General features: G+C 53.7%; 4 protein-coding genes across 4 annotated transcripts; all 4 read right to left on the bottom strand.

The window, feature by feature from the left end:
- Positions 1–1,093: 1,093 nt before the first annotated feature.
- VDAG_02640 (uncharacterized protein) lies at positions 1,094–1,849 on the bottom strand (the record flags this gene model as incomplete). Its single annotated transcript, XM_009653293.1, has 3 exons — positions 1,094–1,214; positions 1,330–1,530; positions 1,647–1,849. 3 exons carry the CDS (start codon positions 1,847–1,849, stop codon positions 1,094–1,096), a joined length of 525 nt encoding a protein of 174 aa, XP_009651588.1.
- Positions 1,850–2,766: 917 nt separating this feature from the next.
- On the bottom strand, positions 2,767–4,402 carry VDAG_02639 (uncharacterized protein; the record flags this gene model as incomplete). Its single annotated transcript, XM_009653292.1, has 2 exons — positions 2,767–4,090; positions 4,224–4,402. The coding sequence occupies 2 exons, from the start codon at positions 4,400–4,402 to the stop codon at positions 2,767–2,769; spliced, it is 1,503 nt and encodes a 500-aa protein (XP_009651587.1).
- A 1,926-nt stretch (positions 4,403–6,328) lies between these two features.
- VDAG_02638 (casein kinase I) lies at positions 6,329–8,508 on the bottom strand (the record flags this gene model as incomplete). The annotated part of the gene is made up of 6 exons (XM_009653291.1): positions 8,408–8,508; positions 8,182–8,290; positions 7,741–7,852; positions 7,084–7,645; positions 6,454–7,003; positions 6,329–6,386 (listed from the first exon to the last, which is right to left on the bottom strand). The coding sequence occupies exons 3-6, from the start codon at positions 7,741–7,743 to the stop codon at positions 6,329–6,331; spliced, it is 1,173 nt and encodes a 390-aa protein (XP_009651586.1). The 5' UTR covers positions 7,744–7,852; positions 8,182–8,290; positions 8,408–8,508.
- Positions 8,509–12,874: 4,366 nt separating this feature from the next.
- On the bottom strand, positions 12,875–13,929 carry VDAG_02637 (uncharacterized protein). Its single transcript, XM_009653290.1, has one exon. It carries the CDS (start codon positions 13,909–13,911, stop codon positions 12,976–12,978), a length of 936 nt encoding a protein of 311 aa, XP_009651585.1. The 5' UTR covers positions 13,912–13,929; the 3' UTR covers positions 12,875–12,975.
- Positions 13,930–18,184: the final 4,255 nt, after the last annotated feature.

Here is an 18,184-nt window from a genome sequence, read left to right as displayed (position 1 = left end):
TCAGCCTGTGCTGGGGGGTTGGCTTAGGGCTGGCCCGAGAGAGCATTGGCGCTATCCAAGGAGTGCCACATGTCATTTGACGGCCAGCTCACCGGTTCATGCTGACCGTCGCGTACACCGGCTTGTACTAGTTGTGAAGAACCAATCCCGTTTTGGAGTACGTGTTTGCGATCTCATGAAGCTCTTCCAGGTCGTCTTTTTGGTCGTGGTAAATGTCGGAACAGACAAGTGGTTGAGAAAAAAATCAGGTGTACCAAATCATTCACCCAGACCCTCTACCCAAAATGGCCGAACAATACTACTACGAGACACCTACTGGATCTAGGATCAGGGGGCCATTCAATGTGAAGATCAGTATAGTATAACTCTATTACAAAAGACGACTTTTTGCCCAGAACGGAGTCCTGGCCCATACAGTATATTACATCCTCAATGCGACCGAAGCCTCTTTAATGACCCCTTAGAGACTAGAAAACCGTAGCTGCCCAAGACCCCTTTTGCCCAGGGCCTAGCCGTGGAGGCCTGGGTAGAGCTTGAAGCCCATCCAGAGCGCGTTAGCCGATGAATTGATTCAATGCCCTCTCATTTATTGCAAACCGCTTGACAGAGCCTGAGTGCTGCTTTACCACCAGATGACCCGGGCGTTTCTCTCGTCAGGCCGAATAGGGGCAATTCGTGAAATACAATACATATCGAGTGGTGAGCCTTTAGTCCGTGTTGGATTACAAGGCGTATGCGATAAATGATGCGGCCTGTTCTGAACAATAGCTGACGCTTTCCACAAGGATGAGTGAACGTCAAATCATGCAATAGCATGTTGAGGCTCAGTGCCAACGCAACTGACTTGCTGCAGCTAAAATCCTCACATGCTCCTCTACAGGCGTACTTCTGTTGAATACCACCACAGCAGCCAAACTTCCTAACTCTCAGCCATCTCAACAAAACACTAAACGCAACTCCTGCAATTGCTCATCTCACAACAAAGTTTCAGGGCCATATTCAACTGCCAGCGCAAAACATATAGCTCCATGCTACAGCCACACGAGAGCCATGCTGCCGTCACACGACAGCCCGGTCTCCCGTCTTCATCGTGCTACCCCCCGCGCGCCTTGACAAAGTCGACGAGATCAAAGAAACTCTTCTTGTAGTTCCTCACCTGCGAAGTCCTATTGACAGTCTGGATGTCGACATTCGACGCCCCGTCACCAAACTCCCTGCACGCCCATCGTCAGCGCATGATGACAGAAGCACACAGAAGAGGGAAACCAAAAAAAGAAAAAAAAAGAAAAAGAAAAAGGAAAAAAAAAGGCAAGAAAGGGAGTCGCTCACCAGTTGTCCGCAAAAGACCAGGCATACGCCCCCGCGACATCCACGCCGTGCTCCCAAATGGCCTTGAGCACCTCGGTCAGGTAGCTGAGGTCGTAGTTGCTCCGCGGCGTGTCGAACAGCTGGTCCGCGAGCGCGACCTTGTCCGTCTCGGCAAAGACGGGGAAGCCAAACTCGGTGATGACAACGGGCCGGCGCCACGTGCTCCAGACGAGTCGTCAGCAGTGGCCGTAGACTTATCTCGAGGATCCCATTTGCCCCATGTTGTGTAAGAGAGGGACGTGACGAGGCTGGTCAGCGACTCAGACGGCTCTGCGTACGTCTCGGTCGTTGTGGCCGGCGGCACTGACGTCGCATACCTCACAGTGTCAGTCAGAGTGTGGCTGAAAGGCGTAAAGCTGTATTCAGGCTCGCGAGTCCTCGTCGCCTTGCACTGTGGTCGTGGTGTTGGGCCCTCGGCGTCGAGGTAGACCTGCTGGGCAGCTCCTAGCGTGGCCAAAACGAGTTGCGCCTTGATGAACATGGTAGCAGAGCACAGAGACTATTCTTCAAGTTGACCATGTGAAGATGTCAAACACGCAGAGGCATGTCCTCGCGATCAGGTGCTGGCTAGCTCAGCTTTATATAGGCAGATGTCGTCGTGGTTCAGCAGTAGGACTCCAAAGGCAATGATGGTGCCTCGGGTTCGCTCCCTACACGAGCGCTCATCGGCAAAGCAACATTCAGTTGATGAACTGGACCCTCTTGTCGAACAGAAGAATCGGCCCGAGTTTAATGTGGAATCCAGGGCTCCGTCGTAATGGCATCGCGAGAAAACAGGGTGTGCTATTGGCGATCCCCCGCAGTATTCCAACCGGGGACCACGATCATGACCCAACGGACTGGGGAAGCGCGGAATGCTCCGCACGTGGTTTGTGTCTAAGTCGCTTTCTCGGGGTGTTAGCTGCTTGATTTTCCATGGAGAATCTTCACACCAAGGGCGCCAAGTGGAAATCCGAGTGTCGATCTGCTGTTAGCCCGCCGACGCAGCGCATGTAAGAACAACGATCCTGTAGCTTGGAAGGGCACTGGCTCTGAGGGGTGATGTACCGAGTTCTTGTGAATGGCAGACGTAGCGTGACTGGGAGGAGTTCCGGGGGATTGCGTGGAGGAGTCGGACGATCCTCAACCTGAAGTGGACGACAGGTCATAGGCATCGTATGATGGACGACGTCGCCGAACTCCACTGCGACTCGGACAGATTCAGTCAGCGATGAGAGGAGCATGGGACCATGAAAATTGCAGGGCACGCTCAAATCAAGTCGCTTATAGAACTCCTCCTCTATCCTCTATACCTGCAGGTATGAGCCCGGAGCAAATTGGAAAATACCAAGAAAGAAAACCGCAAAGCCATGCCATGCTTTACCATGCCAGAATGCACGCCGCTCCATCATGCATGGCTCAAGCAGCAGAAGACGTCTGCGAGCGCCCGACCCATAGATACCCCAGGATGCCGAGACCGAGCAGACCAGCGATGGCATACGCCCCGGCCCTCGTCGTCCACAAATACATGGTCGAACCAGCCCACTTCTCACTCCGCCGCGCCGCCGCGCGTGCGGCCCACGTGTCGACGTCGACGTCGACGGGCGGCTTCGCCCTCGGATCGTCCGTGCCCCCAGCCGAAGCGACAGCCGCAGCCAAGGCCTCTCTCATCTGGGCCGGCGACAGCATCGGCACGTCGACACGCAAGAACACGGGCCTGTGGTCCGAGGTGCGCAGCACGGGCAGCGCGTCGTAGGCCCTCACGTCGATGCGCGCCGCAGAGGCGACGCCCTCGTTTGCCCCTGGCACGTCCAGGTACAGCACGCGATCCGTCCACGACGGCCAGCGGTGCGACGCGAATTCCCAGTTGACCCCACCCTTGTCGTCCTCGCCGTCGAGCACGCGATACTTGTACGTGGGCGGGAACCGCACCTCGGCCTCGCTCATGCCGTGCAACGTCCTGCCGGCCTCGCGCTCGGCCGTCAGCTGATCCGTCTCGAAGAAGCGCGGGTAGTGGTGCTCGCTCGCGTCGTCGAGGCTCGGGAACGGCGCCTTGGGCGGCGGGCTCTCCGCCGAGATGCGGTAGTTCAGGTCTCCCGCGACAAACAGGTGCGCGCTCGGCCTGAAGACGGACAGGTCCTGTAAGCGCGCCTGCTGCGCCTTGCTCTGGGCATCGTCTTCTTCGGCGGCCAGCAACCTCGAGCGCTCGTTGTCTGCAGCAGCTTCCTCGCCTGCGGCCGCCGTCAGTGCTGGGGACTCCCGCACCACAGCCTTTGGGTCCTCAAACGCGAGTCCCTGCATGATGGACCCCCAATTTTCGTTCCTCTTGCGTAGGTTCCACTCCATAGCTGCAAGGTGCGTTGCCACAAACGTCACCTCCGTCTCGTCCTCGCCGCGTCCAAACGTCGCGCGCAGTGCGACGGCGCCCTTGTTGCCCATGTTGTTGGCTCCGAACCCGACCTCGGCCTCCTGGATGTCTCGCAGCGCTGCCGGGTCGCGTGCGAAGAGCATGATGGCCGTCATGCCGACGTTGCGTGCCCGAACGAGGGTATACGGCCGTACAGGACCGGTACTCGCCGTCGGTGCGACGGTCACTGTCTCGTCGCGGCCATTTGTGTTCGCGTCTTGTGCGGCGGCGGCGGCGGCGGCTAGGTTGAGGGCCTCTTCGAAGGCGAGGAGGTAAGGGCTGATGAAGGAGCCGCCGATGAAGGCACTGGCGAGAGGGGAGACTTCTTGCAGGGAACTATTGGTCGGTAAGGTAGCTGGTCAGTCCATGTCTCTGTCTTGCCACGCTACCCCCGCTTTTCAAAAGGGAATACCCCCTGGAGAACAGAGGCCAAGAAGAAGGAAAACAAGAAGCAAGCTGTGGGACGTACAAAACGACTACCTCTGGCAGAGCTGTCGCATTCTGCTTAAAGGCAGCCTGCAGGTGCGAAGCAAAGACAGCGGCATTGATGAGTCGCTTGGCGCAGTTGAAGGTGAGGACGAAGAGGTCAAGCGTCGAGGGTGCCATCTTGATGGCGATGGGTGTGACGGAGGGGTTGGCAATGGCCATGGCCGAAAGTCAAAGCACTGACGTCTAGATTCCGAATCCAAGTCCAGGGTTGGGGTTGCCCAGCATTCCCTTGGCCGGGGTCTAGAACTTGGGGAGGGGGCTGTTGCTGTTGGTGTGGCCGAATGCTGGGTTAGGTGTTGCTTGCTGGTTGGGTTGGTTGCACAGCCTCGTGCCGCCTTGCCGGCAATTATCCGATGTAGGTACTCACACAGGTATCCCAGCCCAGGGACTAGGAACCTAAGGCAAGGAAATACTGAATGACATCTGTCGAAACGATGATTCGGTGGTTCGCCCAGCAGAGAGCGGCTCCCTGCTTTTACATGTATTTATGTCTCTCCACCCTCCTCACATCCACCCTCATCGTGGCCGTCATGGCAGTGCCCTCTGTCCAGGCTTCCGTCCCATCCCATGCAGACCCCAGAAACCCCGGCCAAGTCTAACCCCCGTTCGGCAGCTGACCTTGCCCAGCTGCGTGTACAGCCTCCTGACAGGCATCACGGATGCTCTGCCACGCCAGCCTCTCTGCCATTAGCTCTCAATAGTAGGTGTTTACCCTCGTCCAAGCTGGACGCCTTGTCTCACATGTGCCGGCCTTGCTGCTGCTGCGCCCAAAGTGGCCTCAAGTTTGTCCAAGACTTGAATCAACACACTGTCAGCTCCTCCCACATCATCACTGCAGTGCCGTCCACAAGAAACATATGCAAAGTACTCGTAGTGGGAAACAATTTGATTTTGAGGAAAAGCTATCTCGTGTGTACCTAAGGCCTTCGACCCGCGATCCTTTCGTCCGCGCGACAGGAGCGAAAAGCATCGGAAGAACACCACCGCCATCCTGACGTTGACCAGAGTCCGGAGATGATATCGTCGGCAGGCCAGAACATGGTGTTGGGTGCTCGTTGCGTTGGCCAGGACGCTGGCGTTAAGGGCCGTTTGGCTTCGCACGTTTGGCCCTGCAACCCTGGCGCAGTCACATTCCAACCCAGGCCCCGTAGACAATCGAGTTTGTTTGACAGGCCACCAACACACACAGGGAGATGGGCCATGTGATATGGCCGCCTATGCCCAGTTGCCGCCGTATCCCTGATGTCTTCTGCTGGGTGGGGTAGAAGCCCATTTGCCAACCGGGGATCATGAATGCTGATGGTTGTTCACGCAATCGAGGCTAAATGCTTTGCCTCTCCCAAATTGGACGTCAGTATTCCGTGACAGTCGCTGTGACCTGGCCTTCCCCCGTCGAACGTGGTGTTGCCTCCCCAGAATCCACCCGCAGCGCGACAAATGCCATGCTAAGACCACGATAGGAAAAGGCCAATCATCAATCGCATACCCATTAGAAAAGAAAAAGACAATGCTAGGAAAGTGTAGTTGGGACAGCCCCAACAACGCACCGACCACGCCGTCGGATCCGAAGAGAGGTTGTCGAATTTCGGAATAGACGTTTGCGAGTGACACAGGACGACAAACGGTTTCGTAGCGCGGGGCCCTGTGCAGTCTGCGTTGATATGAGCTGATCTCAATAACGATGCCCCGACGGATCGAGACACCGGACATGCCGTTCAGAACCATCCCATGTAGTCAACAATTCGTCATCGATGCGGATGTAGTCCACAACCGAAGAGGAATCATCTGAACTTGGGGGTCCCGAGCCATAGCATCAAAATATCAATACCGCACTGTCGAAGAACCATGTTGAAAGCGTGAACAGAAGGAGACGTGACCGTTGCAAGTGGGCGAGGCGAGGAGATCGAAAGACAAAGCGTGCTCTCGAGACCGCATGGTGGATAAATGATGTGTCCAACCAGCGGAGCAACGCTCGCCTCTGCTGCCACGAATAAGACGGTCCATAGACTCAGTCTGGTCGTACTCCAGAAAGAGGGGAAGGGGTGGGGGGGATTTGAGTTTAGAAGTGCTGTCAACTGCTGCTGATCATCTCGCGCGATGGGCGCCATACCCGGCACCAGCACCCTTGGAGGCTGACCTCAACCTAGTAGGCCAAACGGTTAGGAACCTGAATCATCCATCGTGTACATTTCTTACGCGGGTGCACTCACGTTCTGTCGCTTCCGCCAATGGCAGGGCTGGTGTCAAGCGTGTGCGCACGGGCACCAGCATCTTGTTCAATCATTTTGCGGCGCGAGCTGGAAATGGCGTTAGGCTTCACTCCGGCACCTTGAGGGAGGTTCGGCTGACCAGCAGTTCCGGCCGTGGCACGAGTAGCCCGGGCCTTGTCGTCCTCTTCCTGATTTCCTGCAGCCTGGGCAATAGCCTGGGCGTTCTTCTGGTACTTGTAGACAGTCCAGTCGAAGACGTAATCATACTGGAATCCCTCGCGAACGAAAAGATCACGGAAGATCTTGCGAAGGTAGCTGTAGTCGGGCTTATCATCGAATCGGAGGGAGCGAGTGTAGTTCAGGTAGATCGCAAACTCATTAGGGAAGCCGCGGCAGAGGACCTCTGTGGGGGTGGTCATCTTCTTCTCCATAATACGGTCGTACTTCTGCTTCTTAGTGGCAGCCTTGAGACCCTGCCAGGGCAGGGAGCCACGGCAGAAGTAGAGCATCACATATCCAAGCGACTCCATATCGTCACGTCGGGATTGTTCTATGAGACACAAGTCAGTGAGCAGGTCACGATGGGCGTGATGCGAGGGCATGTCGTGGGCAGGGGCTCCAAAAACTGACCGACACCAAGATGGGTGTTAATAGAGGCATAACGGGCAGTGCCCGTCAGGTTCTTGTTCTCTCTGTAAGGAATGTGGAAGTGAGTCTTAGGGTCGCGATACTTCTTGGCCAGACCAAAATCGATCACATTGACCTGGTTACCACGCTTGCCGATACCCATGAGGAAGTTGTCGGGCTTGATATCACGGTGGATGAACGACTTGGCGTGGATGTATTCGATGCGGGAGATGAGCTGGTCGGCGAGGAGGAGAACCGTCTTCAGGGAGAACTTGCGGTTGCAGAAGTTGAAGAGATCCTCGAGGGAAGGGCCAAGCAGGTCGAGAACCATGGCATTGTAGTCGCACTCAGTACCGAACCAGCGGACGAAGGGAATGCCGACACCGCCAGCCAGGGACTTATAGACGCGGGCCTCATATTCGAGCTGAGGGTGCTTGGCCTTGACGCTCTCGAGCTTGATGGCGATCTCCTCGCCAGAAATGATATTGGTGCCCAGGTAAATGTCGCCAAAGGAACCGGAACCGATCTTACGACCGATACGGTACTTGTTTCCGACTCGCAGATCCTGTCGTGGTAACAGGTTAGTAAGGTCGGGAACGACTCGATCGATGATATCGTTTGGAAGGAAGGGCAATCCACCTGGGGGGCAAGGGGCCGTACCATGGTCGTCATGCTGCCGGTGTGAAGTGGTGCTTCCGTTCCGCGAGGAAGGAGGCCGGGATTTGGGAGGTTGTGTTGGGTCCGGTATGACTTGGACAGCACAGCTTGGTTGCTGCTCAACGGACAGATTAGCTTAGATTAGGCAAGGCTTGATGTTTTGTGGGAATCTCGGGTGGGCGAATGTTGGGAGACAAAATGAACGGTCTGAAAGGGAGGGTGGGAATCGAGCAGGTTGCGGTTTCGTCCAAGCAGGAGGAGCGAGTCTCGATAGTTGCTCGTCAAGGGCCCTCCCAGCTCTCTCGGCCCAGTCCAAAGTCGTCGGGTGTGTGGGTTGTGGGCCATGGCCTCGCGTGATTAACAGACCAACGCAGGCAGATTGGGGATCTGGAGGAAGAGGGGCGAGGCGAAGGGTTCTCTGGGCGTAGAAAGAAGCCAACTTACCTGCTGCTGGTTGGATTTTATCGCGTTGCAGGTATCGGGAGACGCGAATTTCACGGTTCGTCAAGACGAAACCGAAGGGATGCCGACCGAAGGTGGGTGGTTGGACGGGCTGTTGAAGGGTCAGCCCTTGTTGAGAGGAGAAACGATGGGTGGGTTGCAAGTCGAGAAGATCGAATACAAAATAATCGAGAAGGGCCTGCTGGGGTCAGAAGGGGGGTAATCGTACCTTGGAGGCCTGAGGGGATTGTGGCGTGGAGGTTGTGATGTGCAGGAAGGAGAAATGGGGAGGAAAGAGGCGAGGACAGGCGATTCGGAATGGAGGCGAGGGTGGGACGCAGAGTTGGTGGTGAGGTCGGCTCAGTGGACTTACTGCCTGGGCTGGGCTGGGCTGGACTGGCTACCTACCTAAGGAAGGTACCCCTATGGGCTGCTGGTGGCCGCTGGATGGAGGACGAGGAGAGGGAGGGACAGGGTGAAGAGCTTGTACCTAGACCGGGGCCCTGCTCTAGACGCCTTGTGCTGTACCTGACAAAGTCACTGCTGGCCGCCTTGCTTGCTTTGCTTGGCTTGGCTCACTGGCTCACTGGCTGGCTGGCTGCTGTCCGGCCACCTCTACCAGTCTGTCTTCCGCGGCGCTCATTGATTACCCCCTTCCGCGCTCCTCGCTCCTTGCTCCCCACTGGAACAGTTTTAGGGGGGGGGGGGGGGGGGCGGTTTTCGGCTTGGGTCCCAAGTTGTCTTGGCCTTGGCGCCCTTGGCCACCGTGCAGCAGCCCAATGTGGAGTCCAGCTCAAGGGGTACGTACTGTTTAAGACACACCGAACCAGGCGCTTCCTGCATCTGCTGGGTTCTGTCTCGACTCGTGCCACGGACGGAAAGGAATTGGACCGGGACAGGTGCTTTGGCCACACCGCCTATGCGAACCCAGGCTTGCAGGATCGTGCTGGAATCATTTTACAATGCCCAATGCCCAATGCCCAATGCCAATTGCAATGCCGGGAAAGAGGCCGCTTTGCTTTTCAATTTACGCTCTGTCAGACGGTGTCGCAGATGCCTGAACGAGGAAACAAGCCCTCCCGGCTTGGCTCACGGCATCAATGGAGAACCCATTTTCCACGATACATACATGTGAAAGGCTGTTAGATGCTCGAGGGGCCATTCAAGAAACCATCAAGACCCCTGTTTGGCTCACGGTGCTGGGATCACCGTGACGACTCAGAATCCACCGAGACCCAGGCGAAGAGGGGCCACTGTTGGCATGGTACGCGGGCCTTCGCCGCCGCCAGGCGGCGAGGCTCTTCAGAGGGTCAGCACTTTTAGGCATGCCCGAAACTTGGTCGGAGAGAGGGACCGCTTAACACCTAAACCGAGACTTGTCATGCCCTCCCTGCTTTGCTTACCGGCCGGCGGGCATGTGCCATTGGACTAACTAGATCGCGATCGTCATTTTGATCTCAGTCTCGTCGTCGTCGTCGTCGTCGTCGTCGTTAGATGGAGGAGTTTTTCCCATGGGCCTTGTCATACCAGTCGCCTTTGATTGATGCTGACAGCGGTCTGCCTGTCTGGCGTTTGAGGCAGTCGCGTGCGCACCTGACCAAACAGCCGGGACATCCTTCCCCGTCTGTCTGTAGCTCCTCCCTCCCCTCATCACCGCTTCAGGGCCCATGGGAGGAGAGCCAGGCAGGTACTTCCGCGGTCCACCCACTGTTGGGGCAAGTGACATGAGACTGGCCGCCCTGCTTCGAAACACAACACAATCAATGACCCAAGCTTCTCCCAACTCATGATTCAAGACTTCAGCCCAGTCCGCCCGTCGGTACAACACGAAGCTCGGCAACTTGCATCCCATCATTTCCCCCTTCTGCGATGCTTTCCTGCCTCATCCCTCGCGGAAAAGACCAGATGCAACCGAGCTCCCTCCGAGCTCCGATCCCTCACCCTACACCGCTAATAATAAGGTAAGCTAGCTACCCGCCTTAGGTTGTCACCTACCCAGCTAGCCCCAAGGCAGAAGGTGAGGCAGGTCAAGGCAAACCTGGCCGCCTGAAAAGCAGGTAGCTGATATGCCGCACGAACCGAGCCTGTATCGGTCACGAGGCCTCCGCCCATATCTACCAATGGTCCATCGTATGGTGACTTCACTTTCACCGTTTCGACGGATTGGATCAGCCCCTTCTGAGATTTGTCCAGCAGTCAGTCTGCATCTTCAACCCCTCAACGAAGGCAGCCCCTCTATCAATACCAGACCTGGGAGATTGAGAGCAACCCCATACAAGGCCCCACGTCTGGCTGGAGACTATGATTGATGGAACAGGGGCCGACTGTACGCAATCTGCGGCCCCGATCAATATCTCCGGCCGTTGCGACGTCACTCATCACAATGCCTCTCACAATGCGACGGGTATATCCTGAACCTCTGATGAGGTCTGATGCACAAACCTGTCCCAAATGGGAGTGACGGACGAGGCGATGATCAGCAAGTCGCCGGTTCCAGCCCATCATCGACCTACACGCTGGCTTGGGAGGCAGCGCCAAACTCAGCAGCCATCAACAGGCAGACCAAGCGAGCGAGCTGGGCCCACGTTCAACATCCAACCTTCCGTCTTACGAGCTGGTGACGCAATAGGTATCGATAAAGGTCGAAACGCAACGCTCGGTGTGGGCTGATCGGACATCCCAAATGGGCACCACCAGACAAGCTCAGCCGACCAACAGTTAACATTGGCTTGGGCGAATACAAGGCGATACGCGTCGTGCTTCCAAGGGGTCGCGCCCGACGACCGAGCCTCCAGCACAAACTTAACTGCAGGCGAGGGAATTACATTCACCACAACCACGCTTACACCTGACTTGACGTGGGCAGACCCTTCCCACTAATACTACGGGGGGCAAACTCCTGCGCCCTTTACTAACTCGTGTCGATTCGTTGGCTGACCGCTGATCGCTGATACCCCGCGCCTCTTCATCATGGTCCGAAAATAGCCAGCGAGCCGCGGCAACCTACCCATCGAATCACCGCTCTCGGTAAAGCGCCTTCGCCCTTTGATTGACACGGGCGAATCGGCGCCAGGGCATCATCATGCTCGTAATTTCGCTGACCGAAACAACGCTGACTTGAACCACATGTAGACCTCCGTTCTCATCGGCTGCATATCGAACATGCTCTCGATGATGAGAGGTCTTTCTAGCATGCATGATGAGCTTCTGCACACATGACTGCGATTCACGTGCATCACCTCTTTGCAGGCGGAGCATAGCCTGCCAAGGGTCCCCCTGGAAGTCAAGGCAATCCTAGGCTACAATGGAACGCCTTTAGAAGGTGGGCAGGAGCTTCTAGGCCCTGTAAGTCAGATTCGGTTCGTCAACCCCTACAAGGTAATCACAGATCCTGGAAGAACATCAAGGGTCCCGTTGCCTGACTACAGCCATGAATGACAACTTGCCTTCCGTCGCGATCCGTAACGATTGGTATTGGTCCTCATGTCCGTGTTCATCGCCACTTACGGTTGTCATCTTGAAACACCATGCATAAGACTCATACCGGCAAGTCTCCAAACCGACAACAAGCCTTCCTTCAAAGAATGATTCTGATTCCAGTTCTATGATTTTATCTGAAGGGCTCTGGTACAAAGCACGAATTCGGCCGCTTCGTCAAGCGCAAATTGACATGAGTGACCGAGCTATATCCTCATCGTTCCATCCAACATGTCGTGCAGCCAACCTTCTTGACTCGCGCTGTCGTATCATGGACGCCTGCCGCAGACAAATTTTGATCGGGCTTTCCGGGTGTCGTAAACCTTCGCCACGTACAGGTGGAGATCCCGATCCGACCGCCGGCAAAGTTTCGGATATGCCTGGTTGACGTCCGGCTACCACCCCCTCCGTGTACCGGAGGTGCTCGCCCGGATACTGAAGCCCGACTTTTTACAAGAAGCTTTCTACTCCAGTCATGGCTGTCAAAAAATTCCAACTTGAAGCCCAAGCATAATGGCTCCAACAATCGTGACAACATAAGACGTGAAGCACGCTACACACAAATTGTCTATTAAATTTCTAATGCCAGTCACAAACCTGCGTAGGTCATCTGGGAGGAGGCTGATGAAGGGCATCTGTCATCTACTCCGGTCTAAGCCCGTAGCGCTGATGATCTTGCCAACTTGGCGGAGTTCGCAACCTACGATCGCTTCTATTCGATGCCGAATAACAAGCCTCCTTTCTACGGTATGCAATGGTCTTGGAAGCCCACGCAATCTCTTGTCGTTCTCAACATCTGGGCATCCTCATTCAGTTACTGTTACGATATCTAGTAACTGTTACTTGCATTCACATCTGGGTTCCGACGGTCCGCTTTCAGATACATGGCTCTTAACAGAGCAGCAGATCTATTGTCGCAGTCGCACTTTCCTCTGCTCAGTCGCCGAAGACGCCATTCATGCTCTATGGACTCAGCACCACACCAATCATTTGCCATGTGAGACCAAGGTCTGTATCGGGACAATTTCAACGCCTTCTTCGTCCTAGAATTTACTGACGAGCTATGCACGTCCTCTGGCTTCCTCTAAAGCCAGCAGGACAGGACGCTTGGGACAAAGTACGAGGCGAAGCCTTTGCCATGCAGTCAGTGGTTTTCATGCTGACCCAACCAGCTCCATTTCGCTCTAGGTGCACGCGGCGATGTCAACCTTCTTTTGGCTACCGTGGTATAAGAATAGATTGCCCGCCCCTTTCGCTTAGAATATCATCTTGCCAGTAGTTCAGGACTCGGTCCTGACACTAGACAACCTCACACCGGCACTAGTCGTGTCCTCTCCGAGCTGACCTGGCGCCACTTATGGACTTGAGGAATGCGGCAGCGTTCTCTTGCCGTTCGAAGAAGTCGTCATAAGCCCAGGGACTAAGACGCTGCCAAATGTCTTGCTCAGCTTTGAGCTCTTCGGGATACTTCACTATAGCCACGTTGCCTTCGATGGCCTCGAAGAACTTTCGGTACACGGGACGATCGGCAAACCACATCTTAGTGTACTCCCAGTACTCAGGGTACCAGCCTGCGAATTCCCAGTCGATGATGCCCGTGATCCGCCCGTTGTGGTATTGGATGTTGCTCGGGTTGAGATCGGCATGAGTGAATCTAACGCCGTAAGTGCCTGATCTTCCATGTATTGCCTTAACCACTAGATCGTACATCCAGGTATCAAGAGGCCCGCCAAGGCGCAGATAGGAATGAAAGTCGTCCACACTATGGAAAGGGCCAAAGCGAACATGGCCGACCCGATGGTCGAGTAAGGGTTCTCGATTCACTGATCCGACGAAGCCCTTTTCAGGTGGTTCGAGGTTTCGCAGTTGATGAAGATAGCCAGAGAGCTCATCGCCAAACGCCTGGACTTGTTCTGGGCTCATGTTCGTGTAGTCGGTACCATTGCCTGGAAGTGCTTCCATGACAATGTGGACGGCACCATCAGGCCGCTCATACACCTCGTACAGCTTGGGTAAAGGTACTGACGTATGGTTGAGGACAAATTCCATTGCTTCTACCTCATTCCGCGTGGTGTTCAGCTTGATGACCTTCTTAAACGGCAGGCGGACGATGTTCCCTGATCCACCTCGATTTCTGCCAGGGTAGAGGTACTGGCTGGCCCAGATGCGTACTCGAAGGGATAAGTGTAGCGCGTCCGATTGCATCGCCACGCGCCGGGGAGCGATGGGGGTTCTTGACGAGGATGACCTTGCCATTTTCAAGTCGGTGGCTCTAACAGACTTCAATTCACCGATGGGCCACACTTCGTTTTGGAACGAGGCTATAACTCACCTGACCATTGGGCATCGACCTGAGCTGACTATTGGGTCCGCTCTTAATAGGCGCTTAGCCTATTTGGGAACTGTCCTGACTATTAGGGGGTATATGAACAGGTTGAAGGTATTAAAAAAGGCTAACCTAAGATATATTAATTTCTATATTGCTATGCATAGAAATGGCTATGGCTCTATTGCGGCTAGAAATAGAGTCGGGTCTTGGGAACCAGGCAGGCGTCACGCCAGGAACACACGACAGAAGCTATATGGCTGTTCTATAGGTGTAAAGTAGATGAATTGCACTATTTGGGTAGGAAGGCCACGTAGGCATTATATAGATATCCTAGCAGGCATAGGCCTACAGGTCAGGCCACGTGCCCAAGTCGGCAGGGCCACAGGCCAGGCCCTTCCATTCCATTCCATTCATATCAAGTAATATAATATATTAGAGGTATTAACTAGACTTATTTCTAAGTATAGGAGTTATAAGGGTTAGAGTCTTATAACTACTCTAGCAGTTTAAATAAAAGCTAAACTATAATAATATATATATTATAAAATAGAGAAAAATCGTAGCTATAGAACGGTATAATTTTTATAATATTCTATAGAGCCATTCTATAGTAATAAGCATTTAAGTTCTCTTATACCCTATTAGCTAGAGCTTAAATCCGACTCTACTTCCCCTATAGGTCTAGAGGTAGTCTAAGCGCCTTATCTACGCATAGCTACTAAGGGTTAGTCTATTATATATAGAGGGCACCCCCTAGACCTATTTTTCAGGTTTTTAGATCTTAATAATTATTTAATTTTAATAATGCTTATAAATCCCCCTTATATAGTAATTCCTATCTAATTTATATATTCTTAACTATTAAGAATAGATACCTTCTAAGATACGCCTTACTCCTATTAGGATTAATTTAAGTACTTCTCTTAGTTAATTATAACCTTCTTCTAATTACCTGTTACGACCTGGCAGCTTCCGAAGGGGGAACACTGTCAGAGGGTTGGGGTTGCTGTTTGCAGAAGCTTAGGTTGTGACTCTGAGACGATGTGGTGTCGTAAGGCGTTGCGCACTCGTTACAATGAATACAAGGTAAGACTTAGATTGATCACTGTCGTGAGAAAGAATGTATCTACAAGTCCAGAATGTCCGTCCTTATATACCTGCCATCCTGTCCTTGTTGTGTTAGGTGGTGAGCTCATGTTGGATGGCTCACTGGTTAGTTGTTGGTGATCCATGATGTTAGGATCACGGTGTGTTATCCCGTGAGCCATTCCCTGGCTCACTGCGGCGTCCTTGGTGAGCCCGACGACTCACCCTTTATGTCTGAGTGAGCCATCACGTGATTTGCCAGGTGGGCCCGATTCTTATCTTATCGCGCTCCCTGATCGCGGGGTCGTCGATTCGCGGCCGCCCTGCTTCCTTGGTTGTTACATGATGCTCCTCCTCCAGGCCGATGTCCCAGCGGCCATAAGTAGTAAGTCCCAGCCGCCTGCGGTGGTTCTTCTCTTGTCATCCTTACTAACCATGACAAAATGTCAGGTCGTGTCATAAAACGTTCGTCTGCCAAAACCGACCAAAGAAAGGCGCTCGCTGCTTTGATTGACTCCGAGGGCGAAATCAAGATGCCTTGTACGGGGTGCTTCAAGCGACATCTCGTCTGTAAGACCGCCCCTGGTTCTTCTCGCTGTGGGGAGTGCATCCGTCGCGGTCGCTCTTGTGATGGTGTGAGCGTGGTTTCTGCGCGTAAGTTGGTCCCTGGTGGGGTCATGGTCCTGTTTTCTAATGATCGTCTAGTGGAAAAGGCTCTTGCAGAGCAGAAGAAGCGAGAGGCTGAGATTGAGGATGCTGAAATGGAGTTGGAGGTGCTCCAAACGAAGTTGGCGACGGCCTTGGGTCGTTTGTCCCGTCTTCGCAAGATGCGGAAGGCGGCGAAGGCTCGTGGGGAAGAGTTGTTTGCTCGTGGGATTCGTCAGTTGGATGAGGAGGACGGCGTCCTTCCTCTGGGCGGGGACAACCTAAGCCTCGAGGCTCAGGAGGCCAACGTGGTTCAGGACCTTCAGGAGTGGGGTGCTAGCGGCGTCGTGGACTGGTCCTCGTTGGGCTTCGGGGAGGAATTTTCCGACCTTGGTCCTGTGCCAGGCGATGATATTCTTGGAGCAACTGCGGGCAGTTCAGGTTCTTGACTGGTTCCCATGTGTTTTCTTCATGCCCATAGTTCTTCCATTTGATCAAGTATTCTTCTTGTTTGCTTATCTTTCTGTGATCGAGGATTCTTTCGACTTCATACTCGTTGGTATTTTCGACTTCCACGTTTGTTTCGAGTGGTGCGTTATGTGGTGCTGGCTCTAGTAGTGCAATGTGAAAAACGGGGTGAATCTTCATGTTCTCTGGTAATGAGAGGTGGTAGTTGGTATCCGAGAGTTTCTTGAGAATTTTAAATGGTCCTAGTTTCTTGAAATCCAATTTGTCGTTTGGTCGTTTGGTTTTGATGTTTCGGCGGATGAGGTAGACGCTATCTCCCTCCTGTAAGGATGGTCCCTTCATCCTTGTCTTGTTGGCGTACGTGGTCATTCTGGTGCGTACGAGCTCGAGGTCGAGCTTGATTTGTTCCTGGATCTTGCGGATGTTGACCGCAATGTTGGTCGCTTTTGGCGTGTCCGGTGCTTCGCGGCGTTCCGCGTAGGCTGTTGGGTTGTACCCGTAGTTGGCATAGAAGGGTGATTCCTTTGTTGACTCGCTTGGTGAGCTGTTGTATGCGAACTGTGCGATGGGTAGTAATGTGACCCAGTCATCTTGTTGGTAGTTGATATAACACCGAAGGTACTGCTCTAGAGTCTGGTTCGTTCTTTCTGTCTGTCCGTCTGTCTGCGGGTGAAAAGCCGTGGATAGCTTATGTTTGGCTCCAAGTTGAGCGATGAGTGACTTCCAGAAGTTGCTGGTGAAGAGCTTGTCTCTATCTGACACCAGTTCTTTTGGGAGTCCGTGTTGTCCCACAATGTTCCTGAGGAACACATAGGCGAGGTCTTCTGCCGTTCCTGTGGCTTTATACGGGAGAAAGTAGGAGTACTTGGTGAGTCGGTCGACGACTACTAGGATGTTGTCGTAAGAGGTCCCAGTTAAGGGTTCCTTCGATGGTGGCAGGCTGGTGATGAAGTCCAGTGAGACTGACTCCCAGGCTGCGGTTGGTACTGGTAGTGCTTTGAGTTCTCCATAGGGCCTGTGTCTCTCTGCCTTGCTTTTCTTGCAGAGGTTGCAGTTGCGGATCACTGCTGTGACGTCCTGTCTGGTTCCTTTGAAGTCGTGATGTTTTCTGAGTCGGGCGAATGTTTTCGCTACTCCTTGGTGTCCGTGGGCCTTGGCCCCGTGGACTTGTTCGATGAGCTCTGTGGTGCTCTTGGGTGGCTTGGCGGGTTTTATTCGTGTGGTGACCGCCAAGGTACGGTGGTACGGGATTAGATTTCCTTCTTTGTCGCTTGCGAGGATTGCGTTATTGTTTGGGGGTGTGGTTTGTTCGTGGTCTGAGCGTCTGCTCAAGATATCTGCCCTGCCATTCTCAGATCCTTTGCGGTAGATGATGGTGAAGTTGAATTCCGAGAGGAATTCCGCCCATCTAATCTGTCGTTTGTTGAGGTCTTTGTTCGTTGTGAAGTGTGCAAGATTCTTGTGGTCAGTGTAGACCTTGACTTCGTGTCGTGCTCCGGAGAGATACGTTCTCCATTCTTTGAAGGCTTCGATGATTGCCATGAGTTCTTTGTCGTGTATCTGATAGTTGAGCTCTGGTCCGTGTAGCTTTTTCGAGAAGAATGCTACTGGGTGCAATCGTCCTTGGTCGTCCTCTGGCCTAACTGTCCTCCAATGGCGAAGTCGGAGGCGTCTGTCTCGACTTCCATGGGTTTTTCGGGGTCTATCATCCGGAGGACTGGCTCGCTGAGGACGGCGTCGATGATTTGGCGAAATGCTTTTTCTTGGGGTTCATTCCACGCGAACTATATTTCCTTGACCGTGAGGTTTGTCAAAGGATTGGCGGTCTTGCTGTATCCTATTAAGAATCATCGATAGAAATAGACGAAACCGAAGAAAGCTATAACGTCCTTGACGTTTTTTGGTGTAAGACATACCCAGATAGATACCAATATAGATATTCCATCCTGATTACACATAGAGAGATAGAAACCCATAGGAAATATACATACAGAGAGAGGA

The sequence above is a fragment of the Verticillium dahliae genome, genomic scaffold (assembly GCF_000150675.1).
Source record: "Verticillium dahliae VdLs.17 supercont1.4 genomic scaffold, whole genome shotgun sequence".
NCBI classification, from domain to species: Eukaryota; Fungi; Ascomycota; class Sordariomycetes; order Glomerellales; family Plectosphaerellaceae; genus Verticillium; species Verticillium dahliae.
This window is presented reverse-complemented; position numbering and strand designations above follow the sequence as displayed.

What these genes read in the sequence shown, in the direction of transcription:
- VDAG_02637 (XM_009653290.1), bottom strand. Translation starts at nt 13,911, where the DNA reads ATGGCAAGGTCATCCTCGTCAAGAACCCCCATCGCTCCCCGGCGCGTG.